This window comes from Dromaius novaehollandiae, chromosome 8, assembly GCF_036370855.1.
Source record: "Dromaius novaehollandiae isolate bDroNov1 chromosome 8, bDroNov1.hap1, whole genome shotgun sequence".
NCBI lineage: Eukaryota > Metazoa > Chordata > Aves > Casuariiformes > Dromaiidae > Dromaius > Dromaius novaehollandiae.
Window position 1 is genome coordinate 36,720,055 of NC_088105.1, and position 21,485 is coordinate 36,741,539.

General features: G+C 50.6%; 3 protein-coding genes across 6 annotated transcripts; 1 reads left to right on the forward strand and 2 right to left on the reverse strand.

Annotated features, from left to right (window-relative positions):
- Positions 1-311: 311 nt before the first annotated feature.
- CDCP2 (CUB domain containing protein 2) lies at positions 312-2,524 on the reverse strand. The gene is made up of 6 exons (XM_026104999.2): positions 2,449-2,524; positions 2,003-2,350; positions 1,590-1,931; positions 1,142-1,495; positions 702-880; positions 312-629 (listed from the first exon to the last, which is right to left on the reverse strand). The coding sequence occupies exons 1-6, from the start codon at positions 2,522-2,524 to the stop codon at positions 312-314; spliced, it is 1,617 nt and encodes a 538-aa protein (XP_025960784.2).
- Positions 2,525-5,353: 2,829 nt separating this feature from the next.
- Positions 5,354-16,908, reverse strand: LOC112986631 (NADH-cytochrome b5 reductase-like). 4 transcript variants are annotated; one of them, XM_064516230.1, is made up of 10 exons: positions 16,743-16,908; positions 15,724-15,829; positions 15,456-15,635; positions 14,359-14,507; positions 13,076-13,163; positions 10,859-11,011; positions 9,948-10,052; positions 7,572-7,775; positions 7,277-7,468; positions 5,770-5,880 (listed from the first exon to the last, which is right to left on the reverse strand). In XM_064516230.1, the coding sequence occupies exons 3-9, from the start codon at positions 15,630-15,632 to the stop codon at positions 7,316-7,318; spliced, it is 1,029 nt and encodes a 342-aa protein (XP_064372300.1). In that variant the 5' UTR covers positions 15,633-15,635; positions 15,724-15,829; positions 16,743-16,908; the 3' UTR covers positions 5,770-5,880; positions 7,277-7,315. The 4 variants fall into 4 exon arrangements, with proteins under 4 accessions (XP_025961803.2, XP_064372301.1, XP_064372302.1 ...); XM_026106018.2 differs by lacking the exon at positions 7,277-7,468 and having other exon boundaries at positions 5,354-5,880; XM_064516231.1 differs by lacking the exons at positions 7,277-7,468; positions 10,859-11,011 and having other exon boundaries at positions 5,354-5,880; positions 16,743-16,907.
- Positions 16,857-21,159, forward strand: MRPL37 (mitochondrial ribosomal protein L37). Its single transcript, XM_026104991.2, has 7 exons — positions 16,857-17,303; positions 17,554-17,737; positions 18,296-18,411; positions 18,933-19,118; positions 19,429-19,586; positions 20,120-20,323; positions 20,942-21,159. Exons 1-7 carry the CDS (start codon positions 16,940-16,942, stop codon positions 21,017-21,019), a joined length of 1,290 nt encoding a protein of 429 aa, XP_025960776.2. The 5' UTR covers positions 16,857-16,939; the 3' UTR covers positions 21,020-21,159.
- Positions 21,160-21,485: the final 326 nt, after the last annotated feature.

Sequence of the window (21,485 nt, forward strand, 5' to 3'; positions counted from 1 at the left end):
GGATCCGGGGCGCCCGCACAAACACAGGCAGGAGCGTGGAGAATATTTGCTGAAAATACTGCTATATTTGGTCGGAGCTTGTGTGTTCAAGGAGGCAGCTCGGGATAATTGACAGGATTATTTGCAGCCGTGGGCAAGCAACGTCGCTTCCCCGAAAGTAGCAGCACCAGAGGGAAAACAAACGGAGGCAGGTGCGGGAATAGTCGCGAGGCGCAGGAGTTGCCAAAGGGACAGATTGGGAGACGGCGGAAAACAAACCGGGGAGGGAAGCGTCTGCCCACCGCCGGCTTCCCCGCGCTGTGCCAGGAGCCTCAGAGCAGCACCAGCCCCACCACGGCGATGACCATGAGGAGCCCCGCCAGGATGCAGATGCTGATGAAGACGACGTCGCTGGCGTCTTGGCTCCTGCCGTCGCGGGCGTCGGCGGCCTCCGCCTCGCGCCGCTGGCCCTCCGCGAGGTCCTCCGCCCGCGGGCCGGGCCGCGGCGGGTCGGGGCCGGCCAGGAGGCTCACCCAGGCCTCCTTGCGCTTGGGCTCGCACTGCACCTCGTAGCGGTGCACGTCCTCCTGGCCGCCCGCCGAGAAGTCGATGTAGAGGACGCTGACGATCACGGAGGTGTTGTTCCTCTTCTGCAAGGCAGAGGAGGGCAACGTGGGGCAGCACGGCTGGCCAGACCCCCCCCACCGCCCCCCGGCACTTACCTGGGCCTCGCTGCCGCAGGCGTCGAACCTGGCGTCTATCTTGAAGGTGGAGCCGGCCACCTGGGCGGCGCAGGAGGGGCTGCCCAGGTAGATCCGGTGCCGCTCCAGCGGGGCCAGGGCCTGCACGGGGATCTGGATGTGGAAGTCCGTCCGCGTGCAGCTGACGTTGACGGGCACCACTGGCGGGGGCGAGACACCGGCTGACCGACCCCGGCGTTTCGGGGAACCATCCCCCCAGGAAGGTTATTTTCCCGGGGGCCTGGGGGCAGAAAGCAGCCCCGGGACGAGGAGCAGGGAGCAGGTCGCCCCGCTCACCAAGGCCAACCTCGGCCAAGCTCGACCCAAACCCTCGAGCGGTGAGTTATCAAATCCCCCTGCATCCCGGCCTTTGGAAACCGCGCTCGAAAGCGCCGCAGCAGCCGCCCCACGCGCCGCCTTACCTCCGACGTAGGCCACGGCGAAGCCCCGCTTGGCCGTGTTGCGGTCGGTGCGGAGCACCAGCAGCAGCTCGTTCCCGCTGGACACGACGGGCGGCAGCCGCTGGCGCCCGCACCACTTGCCCAGCAGCGAGGCGTTTTCGGCACCGCCGTCGAAGGCGGCCAGGTGGTCGTAGTCGCAGGCGTCCGTCAGGCTGCTGCGCCCCTCCAGGTCCAAGTCCAAGAAGAAGACCTTGACCCGGTACCCCGGGGGCAGCTGGATGGTCCACTGACACTTGAGGTTATTGGGGTAGAAGTTGGGATATTGAGGACTGGAGAAGTTTCCTTTGAGGGCCGTGTACACCTCCTGGCACTCGCCTGCTCGGAAAGCAAAAAAAGGGCAAATCTGGAGCCACCGGCATGGAGACCCCACCGGGGACCCGCGGCGCGCCCGCTCCTCCGCGCCCCGTACCGGAGTAGAAGTAGGCTTTGAAGCCTCTGGCGCCGATGTTGAAGTCGGACTTGAAGACGACGAGGAGCGCGGGGCCGGAGGAGACGGCGCGGGGAGGGCTGCGGCTGCCGCAGTAGCGCCCCAGGCGGGCGGCCGCCGCCGTGGGCCCGTCGAAGAGGGCCACGTAGTCGAAGCTGCACTCCTCGTCGTTCTCCACCTGGAAGTCGGCGAAGACCAGCCGCACGCTGGCGCCCGCGGCGGCCCGGATGCTCCAGCGGCACTCGGCGTTGTTGGGGTAGTTGTCCGGGTAGTCGGGGCTGGCGATCTCGCCGGAGAGCGCCGTGAGCTCCCCGCCGCAGACGTCTGCGGGCGGGAAGGGGCGGTGGGCCACCGCGCCGGCGCGGCCCGGCCCCCGCGCGCCCGGCGCCCCTCACCTCCGCGGTAAGCCGCCGCGAAGCCGCCGCTCGCCACGTGCTTGTCCGAGTGGAAGACGACGGCCAGGACGTGCCAGGAGGAGGTGAAGGAGGGCGGCGGGCGGCGGCCGCAGAAGGTGCCCAGGAGGTTGCCGCGGTCCCGGGCGGCACCGTTGTAGACCTGCAGGTAGTCGTAGCCGCAGGCGTCGTGGTACTCCAGGTCGAAGTGGCTGAAGGTGAGCAGCACGGAGGAGCCCTCGGCCACCACGATGAGCCAGGTGCACTCGGTGTCGTAGGGGTACAGCCCGGGGAAGTTCGGGCTGCTGAAGTTGCCGGCCGGCGCCGAGAGCACCCCGCCGCACTTGATGCCTGTGGGAAAACAGCCAGCAGGCAGCTTTCCCTGCATCCCGGAGGAATTTCACCCGGAGGAGGGTTTCATTGCGCGGACGTGCATCGGGAGCCCTTACCTCTGCCGGCGGCGGGCGGCCGGGCGGCGCACAGCAGGGCCAGCGCCACCAGCCCGCCCGCCCCGCGGCACCCCATCCTCCGGCACGGCCGGCACCCCCGACCCGGCCCGCGCCGCCTGCCCGGGAGAGGAGAAAAATAAATAAATAAGGAGAGGAATAAATAAAAAGCAGGAGGACTGCAGAATTAATAGTGGGATGAATAATTCATCGCTTGTTTGAATTAAGAGCGGCAAGGTAACTTGATCTATTCCTCCCTTCCTTCACTCAGTTTTAATGATCTGGATCAAATGTCCCAAGGATTTACACTATACCAGATACCTTGTCAATACACTATATTTAGAAGAGATATTAATGTTTCAGATATGGTGTATAACGGCAGTAAGTCTGGGCTGACAATATGCCCTTAAGGGGCTATGAAAATAATTTAGTTGGCCGGGCAAGACAGCGAGCCGGGATGGGAATTTCAGTGCGAACAGGGAAAAGCGCCTCAGGAATTAACGTGATTTATACTGCGGCACGGGCTGCACAAAGCCAACTGTTGATAAAAGCCGGGGAAACGGGCGGCGCGTTTCAGGCCGCGTTTCTGCACAAAGCCGTGCCTCCGAGCGAGGCGGCGGCTCGGGAGGCTTCGCTCGGCGTCGAGCCCCCTCGGAGACTTGGGGGGCCGAGGGGAGGGCGCTGCGGGCCCGGAGGGGCACCGCGTCCAGCCCAGGCCTTGGAGAAGACAACCACGCTGCTCAAACAGCAAGCCAGAGGCGCGCTGGCAGCCTCTCCCACGCACCCCGGATGCCTCCTCCCGCGTCCAAGCGGCTGCATTTTATTTTTGCTCAATGCAGGCAGCGTTTAGCTTGCAAAGCCCCTGGCGAGGCCTCCGGAGGGTCGGCTCCCGCTGCCGAGAAGGGAGCGAGCGCTGGATGCTTGCAGGGAGGTTGCAATCGGAGCCGGCTCTGCCAGCGCGGTCGGTGCTCGGCACGAGCGAGAGGAGACGCAGCTGAGCGAGGGGCGGGCCACGGGCTCGCGGTCCCTCCCTGAGTAACTGCCGGGCTGCAGCCCTTGCAAAACCTCAAGGGAGAGAGGGCAGCAGGGCCAAATCCTCCCTATGAAAAGATTAAAGATGAGTTGCAAAAACATCGATTATTGCAGACCCTGTGAAGACCCTGGCGCATCGCGCTGCCCCTCCGCGAAAACCCACGCGCTTTTCTGGGACCTGAGAGACCTGGGCTAAAAAAGTCACCTTCAAAGCAAGGGGGAAAGAAGCAGCAAGTATCTCTAAATCTCAGCCAGTGAGACAAGTTGCATTTATTAATTAAGCAACGCGGATCGATGCCTGAGACATTTCCTGCGGATTAATGATGGGCTGGGAGGAGCTGACGGCCCGAGGTGCAGCGAAGGCCCATTAATGCGAACTGGTCATTAATCCCCAGGAAACGCTCCATGCCAAGGTCATTAAGTGTCTGCATGTATTTATGGGGAATAATAACAACAACAATAATATTTATGCAGAGCCTCTTCCCCGCCGCGGGGCTCCACCGCTGCGCGACTGGCTGCCACCGCCACCCTGTCCCTGCGGGCGCCCACCGGCCTCGGCCCCGCTCCTCCGGGGACACAGCCATAAATCACGAGCCCGAGAGGCGCTTGATTCGTTTAAGCAGAAAGGAGGTGATGAGGACTGCGAGGCTTCGGAGAAGATCAAAGGTTTAAACACGGTCCCCAGGAGAAACGGGAATTATTTAGGCAGGAAATAATGAGACGAAATTAAGAAGGCATTTAGGCTGCGCAAGAGGGAAAAAAGAGGAAAAAAAGAGGAAAAAAAGAGGGAGCAAAGCTGACGGGGACGTGGGGCGGCTCCTGGGGATGCTCGTGCCCATCCCGCTTGCTTGGAGGTGCTGGGGCACTAGCGCATCCCGCCAGCGCCGTCCAGCACGGTGGGAGACGCAGGAGCACCGGAGCGGGCCCCACATCCACTCGGAAAGCAGTTCTGCCTTTTCAAGAAGGCTTCGGGGATTTTTAGCGCCATCTCGGACAGGCGGATTTTTTTTAAAGCAGGAGGTGTCCAAGCAAGGTTTTCAGAGTACGTAATTTCCCAGGAAAATACTTTCTCCGTGTTCCTAGCTAGGGCCAAAGCAGGGAGAGCTACCAAAGAAAGCGGCTCCTCATTTATCAGCCCCATGCTACACGAAACTCCTCCACGACACAGCGGCTCATGGGGGCCGAAACATGGCTTGGATCAGAGCTGAGATTTAGCCTTGGATCTAATGTGGGCAACGTTCCTGGATTTTTCTGCGTTAAAAAGCCAGAACTGTATCTTATGCTGGGAAAAGGGCTTTCTCGTAAGCCTTTGCTCTGATGAAGTTACCATAAAAGCTGCAGCCACAGCGGATTAATTCCACTCACCTGGAATCCAGTCATCCCAGGCTCACCTGCAAAGCCAAGGGAGAAATGCTCCTGCGCCAGAGCAGCAGAGCTGATAAGGTGTAACTACTCGATACAGGTAAAAATGAGATGGGGATGATAACGCTTGAGGGGAGCATCATCACTTGTCATCACCCTGCAGACCCTGGGCACTTCTGACACAGGACACAGCGGGGAATGAAGGGAAGGACATGGAGGTGCCTGGACACTGTATTTCCAGGTGCCACTAGTAAACACCCTGGCCTGGGAGGGTGAAAGAGTGGAGGGAGGGTATCTCAGCTCTGCCCGTGCCGCGCAGGGGTCACCCCGGTAAAGCCCCACGGGTAATGGCACAGCCGAAATGAACCCCACGGACGCCAGCGTGCCACGCCAGCGCTTTGCTGCTCCCTTGGCCACAATGTCTTCTCCCCTTGGATTAAATCTCTCTAATGGACATCTAATAGGGCACAATACCACTGCACATTAACACAGAATTCAGCTTAAGTCACTGGTCTTCATATTAGAGCAAAAGTGTTTATTTGGGTGCTTCGTAGTACCCTTAAGAGATATCTCTCTTGAAATTGCACATGAAGACTTCCATTAAAATTACCATTAGAGGCATGGGTGATTGTAGCAGCCAATCCCTAATGACACCCGATCTTTAAAACACTCACAAGAGTGGGAATGATGCTGGCGACAAATATTTGATCCAATGGCCTATGAAAGTACACGCACAAGAAATTCCAACTATTGAGATGGCTGATTTGAAGCAGTGTCTGCAGGGAAACAAGGATGTCCAAGGCTCAGCCTGAGGTTCCTTAAGTGAGGAATATCCTGCTAAAAGACAAAAGAGGAATTTTCTTCAAGTCCTGCTGATTTCAAATATCTACTCATATCTTGATTGAATGCAGAGGAGCCACATATTAATACAAATGGCTTTCTTCGACAGGAATTTATTATCGTCTTCATCAAGTCTTCATTTAGACGACCAGTGTACGTGTTTTCCTGGTAGCTCCAAGGAAGTTTTTCCAGTGAACTTTCCTGAAAAGGCAAAAGGTTGCAGGGTGCCACAGTAAAAAGGACAACTGATTGCCTACAGCCACATCTCTAACTTCCCCTCACAGTGCTTCAGAGGAGGCTTTTCACCCCCATGACTCCCTCTGGATAGACCTGGCCCATCCTGAGAGCTGTGTCCCTATTGCAAAGCCCAGATCAAACCCTTCTCTGCCAAGGGATCTGGCTGCTCACTCAGAGGGGACTGAACAAAACCAGAGTGTAACTACTGCTAAGAAACCCTGCAAAACTTTCTCCTTTGAGAATCACTTCCCACCATGCCTCTTCTATCCCAAGTCCTAAGTCCCAAGTCTATTCCTCTCTCCTGCCTCTTCCATTCCCAAGTCTCTTTCAGTCCCATCTCCCTCAAATAAAACAACCGGAAGAAGCCAACCCTGCTCCAAACACAGTTCTGATCCCGTGACAGGAGAAATGTTAGATCCCAGGCTGTTAGATCCAGTGGGGACTCCCCTATTGCTGTTAATGAGAAGCAGAAAGTGGTGAGATGTGATTGAGACAGGCAGCAGAGCGAAATACTGAGACAGACAGACAGGTATGCAATCCTAAAAGGGAAGATCCACGACTTGGTGTTGACTACAACAAACCTGTTAAGAGAAGAAATGGGAAGGAAAGGGAGCGAAATACACGTGGGGCAGACAGTGCGGACAGGGTGAGATGGGCTTCTTGCCCTTCACTGGGTGGAAGTTCAGGACCTTCTCACGCTCTTGAGACAGCACTGTCCTGAAAAGGGTATCTATGCTATTTTGCCAGAGACAATTAATGATTGTGCTCTTACAGATCGGCTGCGAGTGTGCCCAATTCACAAGTACTTTTCTCTATACCCATGCTCCTCAACTTGCCAAGGCCATATGTGGAACATAATGTATGAGGCAGATCCACCACAAGAGATACAAAAAATGATTCATCTGAGAAACTAAAAATGCAATGGGATTCATTCCCTCAGCATAAATAATTCTTTCTATAACCTCCCTGCAATGAATACTCATTTCTGAGAGAAGTAATTTTCAACTACCAAATCTGTGCAGAACACAGGCAACTTTGGGACCAAATGAAAAGGAAAAGACTGCTCAAAGTATAAGACCACTGAGAGGTATGCCCTCATCCCATGGATTTGGCATAGAAAACAATTTTACAGAGGGGCACACAACTTTAAGAAGTTTGAAAATGGGTCAGCTGGGAAAAATCAGTGCTGGGAAGTTGGTGCTAACATACACAGAAGCAGAGAGCTGTAGCCATGAGCAATGAATGAAAGATAAGGACAGATTAAGGCACTGGCATTAAGAAAGGAGAAGTAGTTTGTTTGCCGTGAGTCTCTTGGAGTCAAGTTTTCTTTGTGTAAATGTTTAGGTGCAGCAACAGTGACCTGAAGTTGGGGGGGATAACGATCAACGGTGAACATCAATCAGTGGGTCCTTCCCAAGAGGAGAGCGACCAAGGCAGGTAAAGAGGGACAAGCAATGATGGTCACTTCCCTGAAATTCTCCAGATTGGTGGCAGTGTGAGAATATGCAGATTTAAGAAGTGGAGCAACTGGACCACAAAATAGCCTTGTTGACTGGGAAAGAATTAAGATCATGCTGACATAAAAGCAGAGATGACAGGGGTTCATTCAGCACACAGAAGCCCCGCATAGATATATTTCCTATCCATTTATTTACCTGGCTCAGGATGTAAAATATTCTGATATTCCAGTATCGAGCCAGCTCTTGGAGAAGAGGTTTCAGATAAATGTTTCCAAATGAACGGAAGCAGCCAACAAGAGTTACAAAGGTTTCATCCTCTTCATCTTCCGTTATGGACTGGAGAATGGGAAGCATTGGTGCGAGGCCGGTACCAGAAGCCAGCATGAGCAGTTCTCCGTACTAAAAATGAAGCAGAGAATTTTGAATGCACCATCATGTTTGTAAACGCATGCCCCCGTTCTCAGTTCCTCCCTGCTGCCATGCTGATATAGGGTCCCTCGTGAGTGAACACATCAGATATCCGAAGGACATGAACCAGTACATTCAGATCTCAAAATGTATTTTTCTGCAAAACCCATCCATGGTTAAAGATAGCACTTTCAGGATTTATATAGCAAATCTAATGAAAAAGGATTTTATCCATATATAAACATTTTTCCAAATTTTGGCCTGATTTCAACTCGTCTATGTTTCAGTTCCAATGCAGCAGGACCCTTTGCTGACCCACTTCCAATGTTTTCCCATTGGAAAAGATCCTGGATTAATCTTGGAAGCTGTAAAGTACAAACGTGAATGTTTCCTGAGGGAATGGTTTCTTTCCCATCCTAATCCATTCATCTTCCTGGTGCATTACCTGACTTTTGTCAAAGAACTACCAGCAATACCCAGCACTTCATACCTGTAGTGAGGATGCTCACTCTGCTCATGTACCTGCACCAGCAGAAGCATGGGATGGGGACGTTCGGGCAGGAGAGCGCTGAGGAAGAGAGAAAGTCCCCAGCACTTTCTCCAGCTCAGCCAATGTACCAGGGCCAGAACAAGGAATTAAACCCCTATTTCTGGGGCCTCACTGCCTGAACCATTTTTCACCTATTCATCATTGCCAGGGATTTGGTAGCCCCAACCCTATGCAGTCAGATACAAGCTGTTGCGTTGCTGGAGGCCAAAGGACTTCCAGAAGTAGGATGCAACCACATGCAACAGAAGACCTATTGGCATGAATCACGTCCAAATGGATTTGCTACATACTTGGCCTAGTCCAACTCCTACTACCTTTACTGAAAGCTAGAGCACATCTTTTATGGACATATCCATCCGAACTTGAAGTGATTTCCTTTATACTACCCAAAGGTTTAATTATCCAGAGTCAGTGAGAACTAGCAGTCTGTAAAATCTCACACATTCAAGCCCTAAGTGTGGCTACCTTGCTAGGAAATGGGCTCTGCAGTTTCCACCCTACCTACCCGATGAGCAGTAGCCTGTCGGAGGTGGCTGGTGGTGGGAAGGGGGCTGGCATTCGGCGGCTGCTTGTGCTGTCTTTTGACTGGAAAATTTATCGTGAGTGGATCTGGTCTACCTGCATCTGAATCCTATTCTATTTGGCAACATATGGAGGTAAAAGGAAATTTACTATGAAACTCATATTCAGGACCTTTGTCACAATTTATAAACAATAAACAGTTCTTCTACAACAAGTTATTTTAAAGACTGCTCAGGTGACTTGCAAACTGCATGCACAAGGATCACCCAGCCAGCCCCTGAATGCAGCTACTCCTGGCACAGCAGTTATGTTCTGTCCCAAAGGGTATCTCAAAGCTTAAAAACCAGAAGTGAACGATAGCCAAAAACAGCAGGGAGAGTATTTCAGGAATGAGAACAAAATTGCTTTGCATGGAGTTTGGCCACTATTACAGCCCTATTTTTAATTAAAAAAAAAGGGGAAAAGAAAAAAGAAAAAGGAAAAAAAGGCATTGGGATCTTAAATGACGAGTGTTTCAATTCTGCTTCCCATTTGAAAGGTCAGAATTAAGTAAACAAACTAGTCTGTGTGAGAAACCCTCCCCTGAAACTGGATCTGCCTTTCTTTGCGGCAAGCCTCATATCAGTAGGTGGGACCAACATTTGCAGAGCGGCTGGGTGGCGTGACACCTCACTGGAGCTGCTACAGCTCAGGGAATACCCAGGAGAGAAAAGGATCAACACCTCTTCTCCGCTCGTGCTCAGTCACAAAATAGCAACGTGATCCAAACAAGGCAAAACCCAATCTGCACTCATTCGTGGTGCAAAGTAAGCTCCCGTAGTTTAACATAGCAAGAACTTCTAATGCGAGTGATGCCCAGAGAGCCTTACTAATATTTTCCAGTCTCTCCTGCTCACCTCCCTCTCCTCTTATTTCTTAAATATTCTGCAGTCCAACAAGGTGTACTTTCTCCAACTGACTGCTGTATTACTCTACAGTAACCTGGGAAGTTCCTAAAATAATAATGAAAGCAGTAATCAAATTGATGTCTTCCCTTTGGAATAAGTTAGCTGCCACAAGCTGGAACAGCCTAGGTCTCTTAGGGAACTAACCTTATTAGGTCGATATGGGAACCCTCCAAACGGCCCACGCCAAAAGACCATGTCTCCTTTTTTCCAGGTTTTTATGTATTGTGACATTAGCCCAGCTTCATAGCACTAATAAAAAACATTGCACAAAAGAAAAGAATAATTATACTCTGCTGGAAAGTTTCCCAGCTTAAAGTCAATTATAAAGTTATCTACATTTAAACAAGAAGGGGGCAAAAAACATTTCATGCATTTAAAAAGAAAGAAAGATCATTCTATTTGAAAAATAATTCAAAGTTATACCCCAAACAAAGACATTTAAATTAAATCATATTGGATTCATTCCAGCTTGACTATAATGTAAACATAATCCACGCTCATGCAGCCTGAATTTTCCAAAACTGGAAAAAGCACAGCAGAGCTCTTGCTTACAAAGCACGCAGAGAAGAGTGTCTTGAATGCAAAGCACAGTCCAAGCCTTCAAGTGTTCTCCAAATCTCAGAGTATGGGGTCTGCAAATGCGCTCTGGGTACTGATAGTTGTATAAACACTGCATAGTTTTTCCTTTCTTTCAGTCTCTCAGATGCTGTGTTGATACAATTAGTGACCCAAAGTCAGGCTTCTCATTTATAATACTCTGGTTTTGGAACAGGGCATCTGGATGTTGAGGTATTCCTCCAAATTTTCAAAAAAGAAAAAAGAAAAAAAAGCTATTCTGGGCCTCACAGAAGAAAGACATTAGCAAAAAACTGCCTTACTTACTGCCAGGCACAAAAAATATTATCCAGGCTTTTGCCTGCAGGAATGCTAACCTCACTCATGACTGACGAGAGAGGGTCAGTGCTTGCCAGAAACAGAGGAGCGAGGAGAGGCCCGAAAATGAAGGGACCATCCCAGTGGCCGTGTTGCTATATATAATTGTTAGGACCGCTTACGGTTAGTGAGAACAAATGCGCATGAAAGAAGAGCCGCAGCCTGCGGGATGAGGCGAGAGAACAGCGTCCGGTCCGACCCTCACGAGCCGATGAGCAAAACAGCCGCGCTGGCAGAAGTGATGCCACCGATAAACCCGAGAAAGAACAACCTGACTGGAGATGAGAAGATGGCATGTGATACAAGCCTTCGAAGACTCCTGACTGCATAATCTGAAAGAAGAGGGTATTTTCTGCACGCATGTTGCAGGGAAGCCCAGCTCCCGACCCCAGTGCCTTGGCTGGCCACCAAGCAGCACTGTGGGCAAATGAAACTGGTAAACTGCAGAGAGGCAAGGAGAAAGTGCGAGTGAGAGTATGTTTTAGTGCCTGCAAGCAGTGCCATAGGTGCTCCTCACCTCCTAACCAGCTCACTTAAATAAGATGCTCTGAGTTACTGTCAGCAACATTTTGCATTCAGAGGGCTTTGGGCAGGTACTCAGTCCCATGCAAAGAGTGTGCAGGACATCAGAGCAGCAGTATTTTATACCTACCTTCTTCAAATACATATGGAAACCCAAGGCAAGAACAGAAAAGTCAGCTCCACTTATTGCCTATTCCCAATGGACCAGGGTAATGGAAATTAAAACAATCTTTCTTTCCCCAAAATTATTTCCAAAAATTGAAGTGAGAAGTGATGGAGTGGGTTTAAAATGATTTTTGTCCTAACTAAAAAGAAAAAATAATTATCCCCTGGGGGAAAACTTCTACACCCAGTTTTACACGGAGAAAAACCCTAACATTATAAAATCACTCAAAAAGAGGGTTATGCTCTGCAAATGGCAACTCCCTCACTCTTAACTGTAGTATCACAAATGCAATGCTATAATAACAGGAGACAGAAGGGTTTGAACAGTGCTTGGATTGCATAGTAATAATAATAATATAGTACTTTCCAAAATTGCCTGAATAGTATGAAATATACCACAACCTACAGAGTGAGTTATAAAAATGGCTGCTTTACACGGGGTGTTACCAACCTCTTTTGTCACTACCAGAGAATAACTACAGCTCTCTTTGGGATGAAAGGTTCCATATAAAGGAAAGGTATCATTACAATCATTACTATTATTATTGAAATGCAAAACCTGTGAGTAATAAGCAAGTATACATGAAATTTCACAGTCATCCTGTGAACGTATCCTATTAATGCAACTCAAATGCAGCATTTCTCTCCCCTACCACACACCAATTGCCACAAGAATGGTGAAATGACCCTCCCGCAGGTGACTTATAGGCGCTGTACACATTTCTAAAGAACAGGGTTTGTACTTGATCGTACGATGCATAATAAACCCCCCCAAATGTGAAATCCTGGAAAACAGGCGGAGGACAAACGGCCAGGCTCTGCAAGCCGCCTGGGACAGCCAGCACTCCGAATTTCACACCTATACCGACGTGCGTGTCTGCCCTCAAGGAGTCAGCAAGGACATACAAATACAATAACAGAAAAACCTTCTGGAATTTGATATTCTTTGTGCAAAACAATTACTTATTAGTGCCCTGCAGGCTGTATGCAGATAAAATTTCCAGCCAAGTTCACCTATTGTGGTTGTGGCCAGCAGGGCGAGGACACTTGCCCAGCATGGGGCTCTGCCACCCCATGCACCCCGTCTGTGCCCATGGGCTACGTCTTTGCTCTGTGGGCCACGCAGACCACAGGCAGCTCTCGACCCCTTTTGCGAACCAGGGATAGCTGCCTATTGCCCATCTATGTTTTTTGCCCAAATCAAAACTTTTCCTTTGCTCTGAGGAGTCTCTTTTGCTTTAAGCAGAGAAGGCAGGGTAAGGGCTGTGCAAAGATTTTCCCAAATCAGTGGTTCAGCTGGGCTGACAACTGGGTGCGATTTCAATGACAGATTGAGAAGGTAAAATGAAACCGGGGAAGTGGAATGGGCGCCTCTTTCCACAGTGGCAACAGCAAGGCTCCCGAGAGGCTCGCTCAAGTGCTTAACGGGGCTCCTGCTGCAAAGCACTTGTTTGTGTGTCACCTTCCTCTGCTTTCCATTTTGTGGGGGGAAAAAATGCAATTTTTATCAGCATAGCACAACTGCTTCAGAAACAGTCCATGAGGGATTTGAGGGAGTCTCACTTGATGTGCTGAGAGCGTGCTCGGTTCCTAGAAGAAAACACAGTCCCCAGCACCTTATACTCTAATCTATATTGTATAGGCTTACTTACTTTTATTAAAACTTCAAAGTAACCTTCTGCATTCCCTGGGCTAATTGGAGTATAGGCTCTCTGGACTTCCAAACCATTCACCACTCCTCTGAGGAGAAAAACACAGGCAGCCTCTGTAACGTTATTACCAACACTTCTGCTCCTCTCCGGGGAGATCAGCCACGTCTAGCGGCTGCGGGAGGCAGCAGACAGTCTCCCCAGCGGCACAGGCTGTGCACAGATGCAAAACATTTCCCTGGGGGCGGTAAAAATCTAGGGAGAACATAACTGGTAAAGGCACCTTCTGTTCTCCCAGTGGTGGCCCTGGCTATACCACGCTCCCCGCTCTTGGACACCTCAGCGGAAGGACATCTGAGCTGCTCCGTAAGGAGCAGCTGAATGCACAAAGGAAAGAGAAGATGCTTTACTGGTAGGTTTGCTATCCCTTTTGGGCTGGGGACTGCCTTCCTTTCTCTGTTGGACAGCATCTGGTAATTAAATAATGAAAGTTAGGGCACAGCCTTGAAGCTGTGTCAATACCCACTGTACTTTACTATAAGCCTTCTCTTTCCACAGGATATATCCGCCCTGCTCTTTACCGCTGGCGATGGTAATTGATTGAAGTGACCCAACCTCTTCCGCTGCTGCGTTACGGGAAACGGCCGGACAGAGAAGTGAGTACTGTCAACAGCCAGCCAGCCGTATGCATCAGCTGTTAACGTACAAATAACGTCAACAGATACAGATCAACGGCGTCATAACACGACTTTTTCTATCCGACAGTGATTACCACAGATGGTCGAGAGAGACGTAAACTTCTCCCAAGCAGCTCCTTTCTGGCAAGCAATAAACTAAACAAGAGAGTTGTTTTGCTAAGAAATCAGTCATGAAACGCCTGGACATAAGACGTGACACCATGGGTGCGGAGTAATGGGGAGACATGAGGCCCGAATACCGAGCTCTGGGCTTAGTGCAGTTCATTGCCTTCACCCCAACATGATGGAGTCAATCATCTCTTTTAAACATCTGTTCTTTGACTCTTTCTTTCCGCAAATGGATTTTCTTAATCGCACCTAGTTCTTTCTGACCCACCAACACAAGGATAATACTAAAGAAAAATATAGCTTTGGAATAGCTTTTACCATAAAATTAGTAAAGCTAATGAGCTCACAAGTTCTTTCATCCATATCATTGTGAAGGTATAGAAATCATGATTTCCTTGGCATGAAGCCTTTGTCTACTGGCAAAAACCTACATATTAAGTTACATAATGCAGCCTGTTTAACTGGCATGGAGAACAATACCTTAACACGATATGTTGTCCTAAACTCAATCGCAGACTGCTATTTCCTGGTAATTCAAATTTGTACTGGTAGGTGTCCTCTGTCAGCTGCTCCACGGAGCTTATGCTGAATGCAGTAAATGTATCTGGATTTAGTTCTGAATTATTGCTCTGCAAGAACAACAATAAATAATTACTTGGTTAGACGATGTCTTTTATTATTTCATTTTTCTTTTGAAGCAAATGCGTGTGTTAATTTAGTGCTGGAGGTACTCAGCCCTCCAGAAGAACGTGTATTAAATGCTAGGGCCCAGCACAAATTTCAGCTCTCCACGGATTCATTATCGGGTTCTTTGGTATGTACTTTGGGAGCTCAGACTTTTTTTCCCCTTTGTTAAATTACATTTTTACACCTTACAGCATGGTCATCCTGTTATGACACATGGCAATCATTTTCTCGTGCCTGGAAACAAACAAAAATAATACTGCTAAAAGAGCTGAGCGCTGCTTTGGGGGCAACTTCGAAACCTTCTGATGACCATTTTGGATAGGAAATATCATTAGCTGTTTCACCACTTATCATTTTTAATTTATCCAGCACAGTTAATCTTACGTAAGAGGGCACTGACAATCTTAGAATTACACTGTAAAGACAACGACTCGAATGCTCCACCACATAGAATATTAATTTTTTTCAGCCTCAGAATATGAATCTAAAAAACAGGGAAAAATGAAAACATTCAGGAAAATGGAACTTTTCTAAGGAAATCAGCAGCAGAGAAAATTATGATCGTCTTTGTCTCTGGCCTGTTCCCACTTTTTGAGGGAGGTTTGCTCCGGCTGACTGGGGTGCACGTCCACGGCACGCGGTCTGGCAGGAGCAGCTGCAGACCCGGTGTTTGGGGTACCAGGGAGACCCCGACGCTTGGAATATCCCTTACGGCAGGTAGGGAGCAGGCATGGGAGATGGTGTCCCTGGGTGCACTTGGAGGAATTACACTTAAAGTCTTAAGATACCACTTCAATCCATCGCCCCATCCCTTGCTGATGACCACAACCCCAAGCGCTGACGAGCCCGATCAGAGCACCGGCTTTAGGGTCTGATGAAGGCAAACCGACCTGCTCCTCCTTTTCTGCCAGGAGGCTTTTGTCCTGCTCTGCTTTGGCCCGTTCCCACCGCGCGAGCGCTTTCTCGTACACGTCGTAGATGCAGGGCCGGCAGCCGCTGCCGCAGCACTGCGACGGGGATGGTTCCCGGGGCTTCAGAGCCAGCCAGTCGTCCTCATCTCCACTCATGGCCTGCAAAACACAAGCCCGGCTTCGAAACCAGCCGCCGAGGTGGTAGTTTCCAGGGGGAGAACGGCTCGGCCACGTAGACTAGAAATACCTTAAAAACCTGCTGCCCGGTCCATGAGCGCGGCTGCCGGACCGCCGAGCCACGTCCTGCCGGAGCGCTGCTTCAGAGGCCAGGCGAGCCGAAGGCGGGTTTTGGGCTGAAACAACAGAAGAAAACTTGGTAAATTTGCAGACAACGAACATATTGGTTTATCAGCAGATCTAAGTCTGGCTTAAAACTCAAACAAGCAGGAAAGGACAAGAAGCACATGGCGAGTGGTTTTTATTTCCAACCGCTACCCCAGGCTCAGACGGAGCCTCTTAGGTACTATATTATTTTTATGCAACAGCTTAATATTACTCCAACACATTTATATCTGTATCATTTAAACAAAAGGAAGTCCAGAGGAAATTATAAAACCGCAGGTGACGAGGCTGAAGACGAGAACACTTAGCACTCGCAGCGGCTTCGTTTCCAAGGCGCTGTGCAAGCGCTAATTAATCCTCACCCCTGCGACACAAGTGCCATTATCCTAATTTTGCAGGGCAGCGGAGGAAGCCGGAAAGATCACCATTAACCTTCCCAAGAGCAGAGCCCGACTTGGCGCAGCCCGCGCGGGCCCGGGAGGCCTCCGAGGTTGGCCGTACCCAGCACCTCGGTAGGCCACGGCCCCCTTGGCTGTTTTCTGCTTAAGTGACCGTTTCCAGTGACATGTTTTGATGTTTGACCAAGCCAAAGAGCCCATCCTTAGCTAAAACAGCAGGAATTGGGATTCAGCCACGTTTTTTCTGCTTTCACCCAGTGAAGCCTCTGGAGAGCCTCGGCCTGCAGCGTGGGGGGTGGGCTGGGTCCCTGCCCGCAGGTTTGGGGCTGTTTCCCCTGATCCAGCCCCCCGTGACCCCCCTGCGCGCCCCACAGCGAGACGGCGGGCACAAGGACCCTGCCCCGCCCAGGGGGTCTCTGGGGACCAGGTAGTCTCCCCCCCCCCCCCCCCCCCGGAGGGGCCGTCTCCCAACTCCCCTCCTCGCACGCGCGGCGACTCTCCTCCCTCCCCCCGCTTCGCCCCTTACCGGTTGCCCCTCACCCCGGCGCCCCCGCCGCGCCACCGCGCGGCCGCCAGGGAATTTGGCGACGCTCCCTTACTCCCGGCCGCGGGGCGGCGGCGCGGAGGCGGCGCCCTCCGCCGCCATTGGCGGGCGCCCCCGGCGGTCCCGGCGTGCCCCGCGCAAGATGGCGGCGCGCAGCCGTTGAGGCGGACGGCGAGGCCATGGCGCTGCGGCGGGCGGCGGCGGCGGCGCTGCCGGGCCGGGCCCGCGGCATCATCACCCGCCCGGACGCCGCCCGGCTGCGCGGGCCGCCGCCGCGCACGCCCTGGACCACCCGCGGGCCGCCGCCCGAGGTGCTGGCGCGCGCCGTGGAGCGGCGGCCGGTGCGCGAGCAGGTGGAGCTGGACACGGTGACCTACGCGGGGCGGCAGCACTTCGTGCCCGGGCTGGCGCGGCCGCGCTTCCCGCCCTGGGAGCGGGGCTGGCGGCACCCCTGGCACTCGCCGGGGCCGCGCTGCGAGCACATGCCGCTGCGCAAGGAGCGCGTCTGCTACGTCTGCCACCAGTGGGTCCGCATGCTCGAAGGTAGCGGCCCGGCCCGGTCCCCTCAGCTCGGGTGCCCCCTTCCCCTCGCCCCTTTCGCCCCCTCTCCTGCCCCAGGGTATCCAGGCACGTGTACGCGCCGTGCCTGCGCTCTCCTCGGCCCATTTCCATTCACACAACACCCAAAACCAGACCCCGAAGGACCCACCCCGCCTCACTGACCAGCCACGCTCCCACCCCAGCGCCAGCCCGCCCGGGAGCCTCGCTAACGCCTTGCTGGTTTTGTCTCAAGGAGTTCGGCAAGCGCTCTGGCTCACCAAGACGAAGCTCGTGCCGGGCTTGCCTCCGGGCGTGCTGGGCATCGTCGGCGATCCGGCTGCCCAGCTCGAGGGTCAGGATGAGAGAGTGAAGCAGGCGATCTCACACGCGTGCTTCTGGGAGACTACCGAAGTTGTTCCCGACAGAGAAAGCTATTGGTGAGTCCTCAGGCATAAGAAAATCCTTCCACTGCGTGTCTGTGGCTTTAGCAGAGCATTTCATCAAACAAACAATAAAAGAACTGAAGTTTTAACACTACAAATCCTAATATTGATGCACTGTTGACAGATTCACCTACTGTGCAAAACTGTTACAGCCTCTGTGTCAGGTTGTGAGCCTGAACCCCCCCCTCCCCAAGATAATCCCCCCCAAACCCCACACAGTTCTGAATATTGACAGTAGCACAAATGTACACACACACTTTATATGAAAGCTTCTCCTGGCCATGGGTCTGTGTTTCTATTTGAAATCTAATTCTAGCTGATGCAGAATATCAATTTTTTAAATATCTAATGGCAAGCATTACCTCTGCCAACTTGGAACAGGGCTGGTGTGTTGGATATTAGTCTCAAATCTGTATTAACTGTTTGGAAATGTTACACTATTATATATTTTAGACACAGTAATGTTTTATAGTGTTCATGACCCAGAAGAATCTCTCCCCCATTACGATAACATTTTTATTTTATGTAACTATTTTTTTCCTCATTCTAAAGCCCTGTACTCTTTGAAGACTTGCTACATTTATGTCGGTCAATGACTATGAAGTATCCTTCTCTGGCTAAAAGAATGCTGGCTAGAAACTACAGGATAGCAGCTACATGGGAAAGAGGTTAGTAGCTGCTGTGGTGGAGAGCATTTAGCTCTTTTCATTAGTATAAGAGGGGTAACAAAGTCACTAGCATGAAAGCTGAGGACTTGGAGAAAACGAAGCGATTTCTGGAACCAGTTATTTCAGTTTTAAGTAGTGCTGTACGTATAGGCAGCCGTGGATGACAGGATCCCTGCCCTGAGGTGACTGTATCACGATGTTAGAGAATACCAAAACCAAGATGGTGGGGGAAGAGAACCAGGGTCTTAGACCTTATTCTTTAATTAGTCTGTGTCCAAAATCTGTACTATTGCCTTTCCTAAGTGCCCTTAGCTAGGGAAATAACACCAGCAATTAGTATTGGTATTTTATGTGGAAGAATCTACAGCCGAGTTACTACTGAGGATTAGTTGGGGGTGGCGGGGGTGAGTGAGCCTTGCAGAGCAAGGATTTGCTCGAATACTGTTGCCCGAAGGAAGGGTACATCTTTTGCTGATTTTACTCCAGGGATGTTTGAATACAGCCTCATGTTCCCTCCCCAGAATCATTTCTTCTTCAGGTCCGTGGCCTAAATGGAATACTTCTCAACTCTATGGCCCCAATACCACCAGTAGCCTCCAGGGACGAGGTAGTAGCCACTGAAGAACACGCTCTGGAGACCTTCTATCCCATCGCTCCTACAATTGATCTTCAGGAAGTGAATGTGTACAGAGAGCTCGATGATACAGGTAAGTCTAGCAGTTGGACGTGTTTTTTGTTGGACGAAGCGTTCAGGTTAACATACAGCCCCTGCCTTTCTGCCAGATGGCTGTGGGTGGGCGGTGGGTGGGAATGAGGTACAGAAGCGCTGGGCACAGGATGTACAGCGCAAGTGCTCCGCTCCTGTGCCTGGTGGTGAGGATACTGTGGCATAAGTAGTGCTGTGGAGAAAAACTTAGATTCAGGCAAGTTGCTTTAACAGTTCCTGAAGATACAGGAGAAAATGTGGCTGTGTAGTTTCTTGCTGAGCTGTTTCTGACATGGTTATTTGCCATTTAGGTTTTAGAGATGGTTATCCATACCCTCATCCTCACACCCTGTACTTCCTGGAGTCAGCCAACATTCGTCCGAACAGGTTCAGACCAGAACAGCTTCGGGCTAAAATGATGATGTTTGCTTTTGGCAATGCGCTGGCAAAGGCTAAGATGCTGTACGGGGTATGTATCTGAGGCTGCTGCTGACTTGCTGGGGCCTTGTTCTTTCTGTAGCATTGCAGCTCGTGGATAAAGTTGTAAAATTCCCTTGCCAGTAGTTTTCGTATCTGCACTGCTGGCGTTACTAAGATAGCGACTTCCCAGTCCAGAGGTCTAACACTAACATTCGGTTAGTGATGTATCCTGATTCAGAAAACCATCTCTCAGCAAGGAGTGTGTTCATGATATGACATGTTAGAGTACTAATAGGTAGGAACCAGGGAGTAGGTTTAACAGAAAACTCTTACCCATCCCACCTCTCAGTATTTAAATTGATACTTCATTGCTGGTTGAAGGAGGAATTTTAATTAAAATACAAAATCTGCATTCAAAACTTGTTTGACTAGAGTAATTTTCTGGGCAAAGTAACAATAAACTTATTAAAATCTTGGCTTTGAACCAAGTAGAAGATGCGGAATCAGCAACTACTTGTACAATTTCTGTGGTAACTGGCTTTTCAAACACTCCCTCCCCCCTCCCCCTGCCTTCTTTCCTAGAACGATCCCAAGGTTTTGGAGCAGCCAGTAGTGGTGCAAAGTGTTGGCACAGATGGCCAGCTTTTCCAGTTCATGGTGTTCCAGTTAAATACAACAGACCTTGTCTCTAGCGATGGTGTTAAAAATCTAGTCTGGATTGACTCTGATCAGCAACTGTATGAAAAAGCCCAGTGTATTCCAGAAGTCAAGAAGAGAGTTGTAACGGTAAGCAAACAGGAATGAAAAGACCAATGTGGTGGTGGTGGTGGGGTAATAGCTCCTGGAAATATTACCCTTTTAGCTGTGCTGGGGGTTTGGGAGCTGGGGTGGAGCTGCAGTGCAGGATCTAAACTGGTCGGAGGAAGCTGACACAGGCAGTGGCTCTTACTGGAGAGTCTTAAGCAGGTGTTGCTGACAGGGAGTGTTTGTACTGCTGATGTACTGCTTAGCGTACAAGCTACGTGCCAAGCTTAATATAAACTCCTACATAAAGATGTCCCCATCTGTAATCTACCATCTCGTAATATGCTTGTTTAAAATCAACTTGGGCTCTGATGAAGGAAGTGCTTACATGCAACTGCCAGCTTCACTGTAAAGTAAACAGAGCGTAGTACTGTCGGCGCTGGTTGCAGTGGGAGGCTCCTCGGTTTGATGGGCAAGGGGCAGTTATGCAGTTTGAGATTCATACTAGGGGAAGTACCTGCCCGCAGACCCTTCCATCCGGGAGGGTAAGCACGATTTGGAGGCGACCATGTTTGAAGTCTCATTCAAGCATATTTAGTTGCTGTTTGTCTGCATTAATCATGTCTCTGCAAACAGAGCGTCCATGTCTTTTCTCTGCAGAAGCCCGCTGGAATATATGGCTTCCAGCCAGACACATTCAAGAAGTTTCTGGCACTGTATTTGCATGGGACTGTGTGAAATTCCACTGAAATGAAAATCCTCCAACTGTACCTGCTGCTTCTCTTTGCTAGAACATCACATAGCTAAAGAAAGGTGGATTAATTTACTTTCCAAAATAAATTATATTGTTACTCAAAGTAAATTTTTTTTAAATCAAATTGTGCATGAAGAAACCTTTTTATTTTAGGGGCTCACCTCTTGTATGCAGTTAGAGAGAGTCATCAAACGCTTCCTTCTGGACTTTCCCACTGTTGCCTAGAAGGAACACAAACCATTCGTTGTTCCTCTGCTCAGGTTCTGCTTGCCATGGGCTCTGCGCAGAGCTAGACTCAAACCTATTTTGTGAGTTTGCTTTCATTTCCTCTGTTGTATGTAGAAGATGCCTATAAAGCTTAAAGAAGGTAGTCTTAAGACATATACCTCTGTCATTCTGCCTGGGTTTTACTTTTCTAGCTGCTTCGAGAAGGCGTGCTGGCCTGCGCTC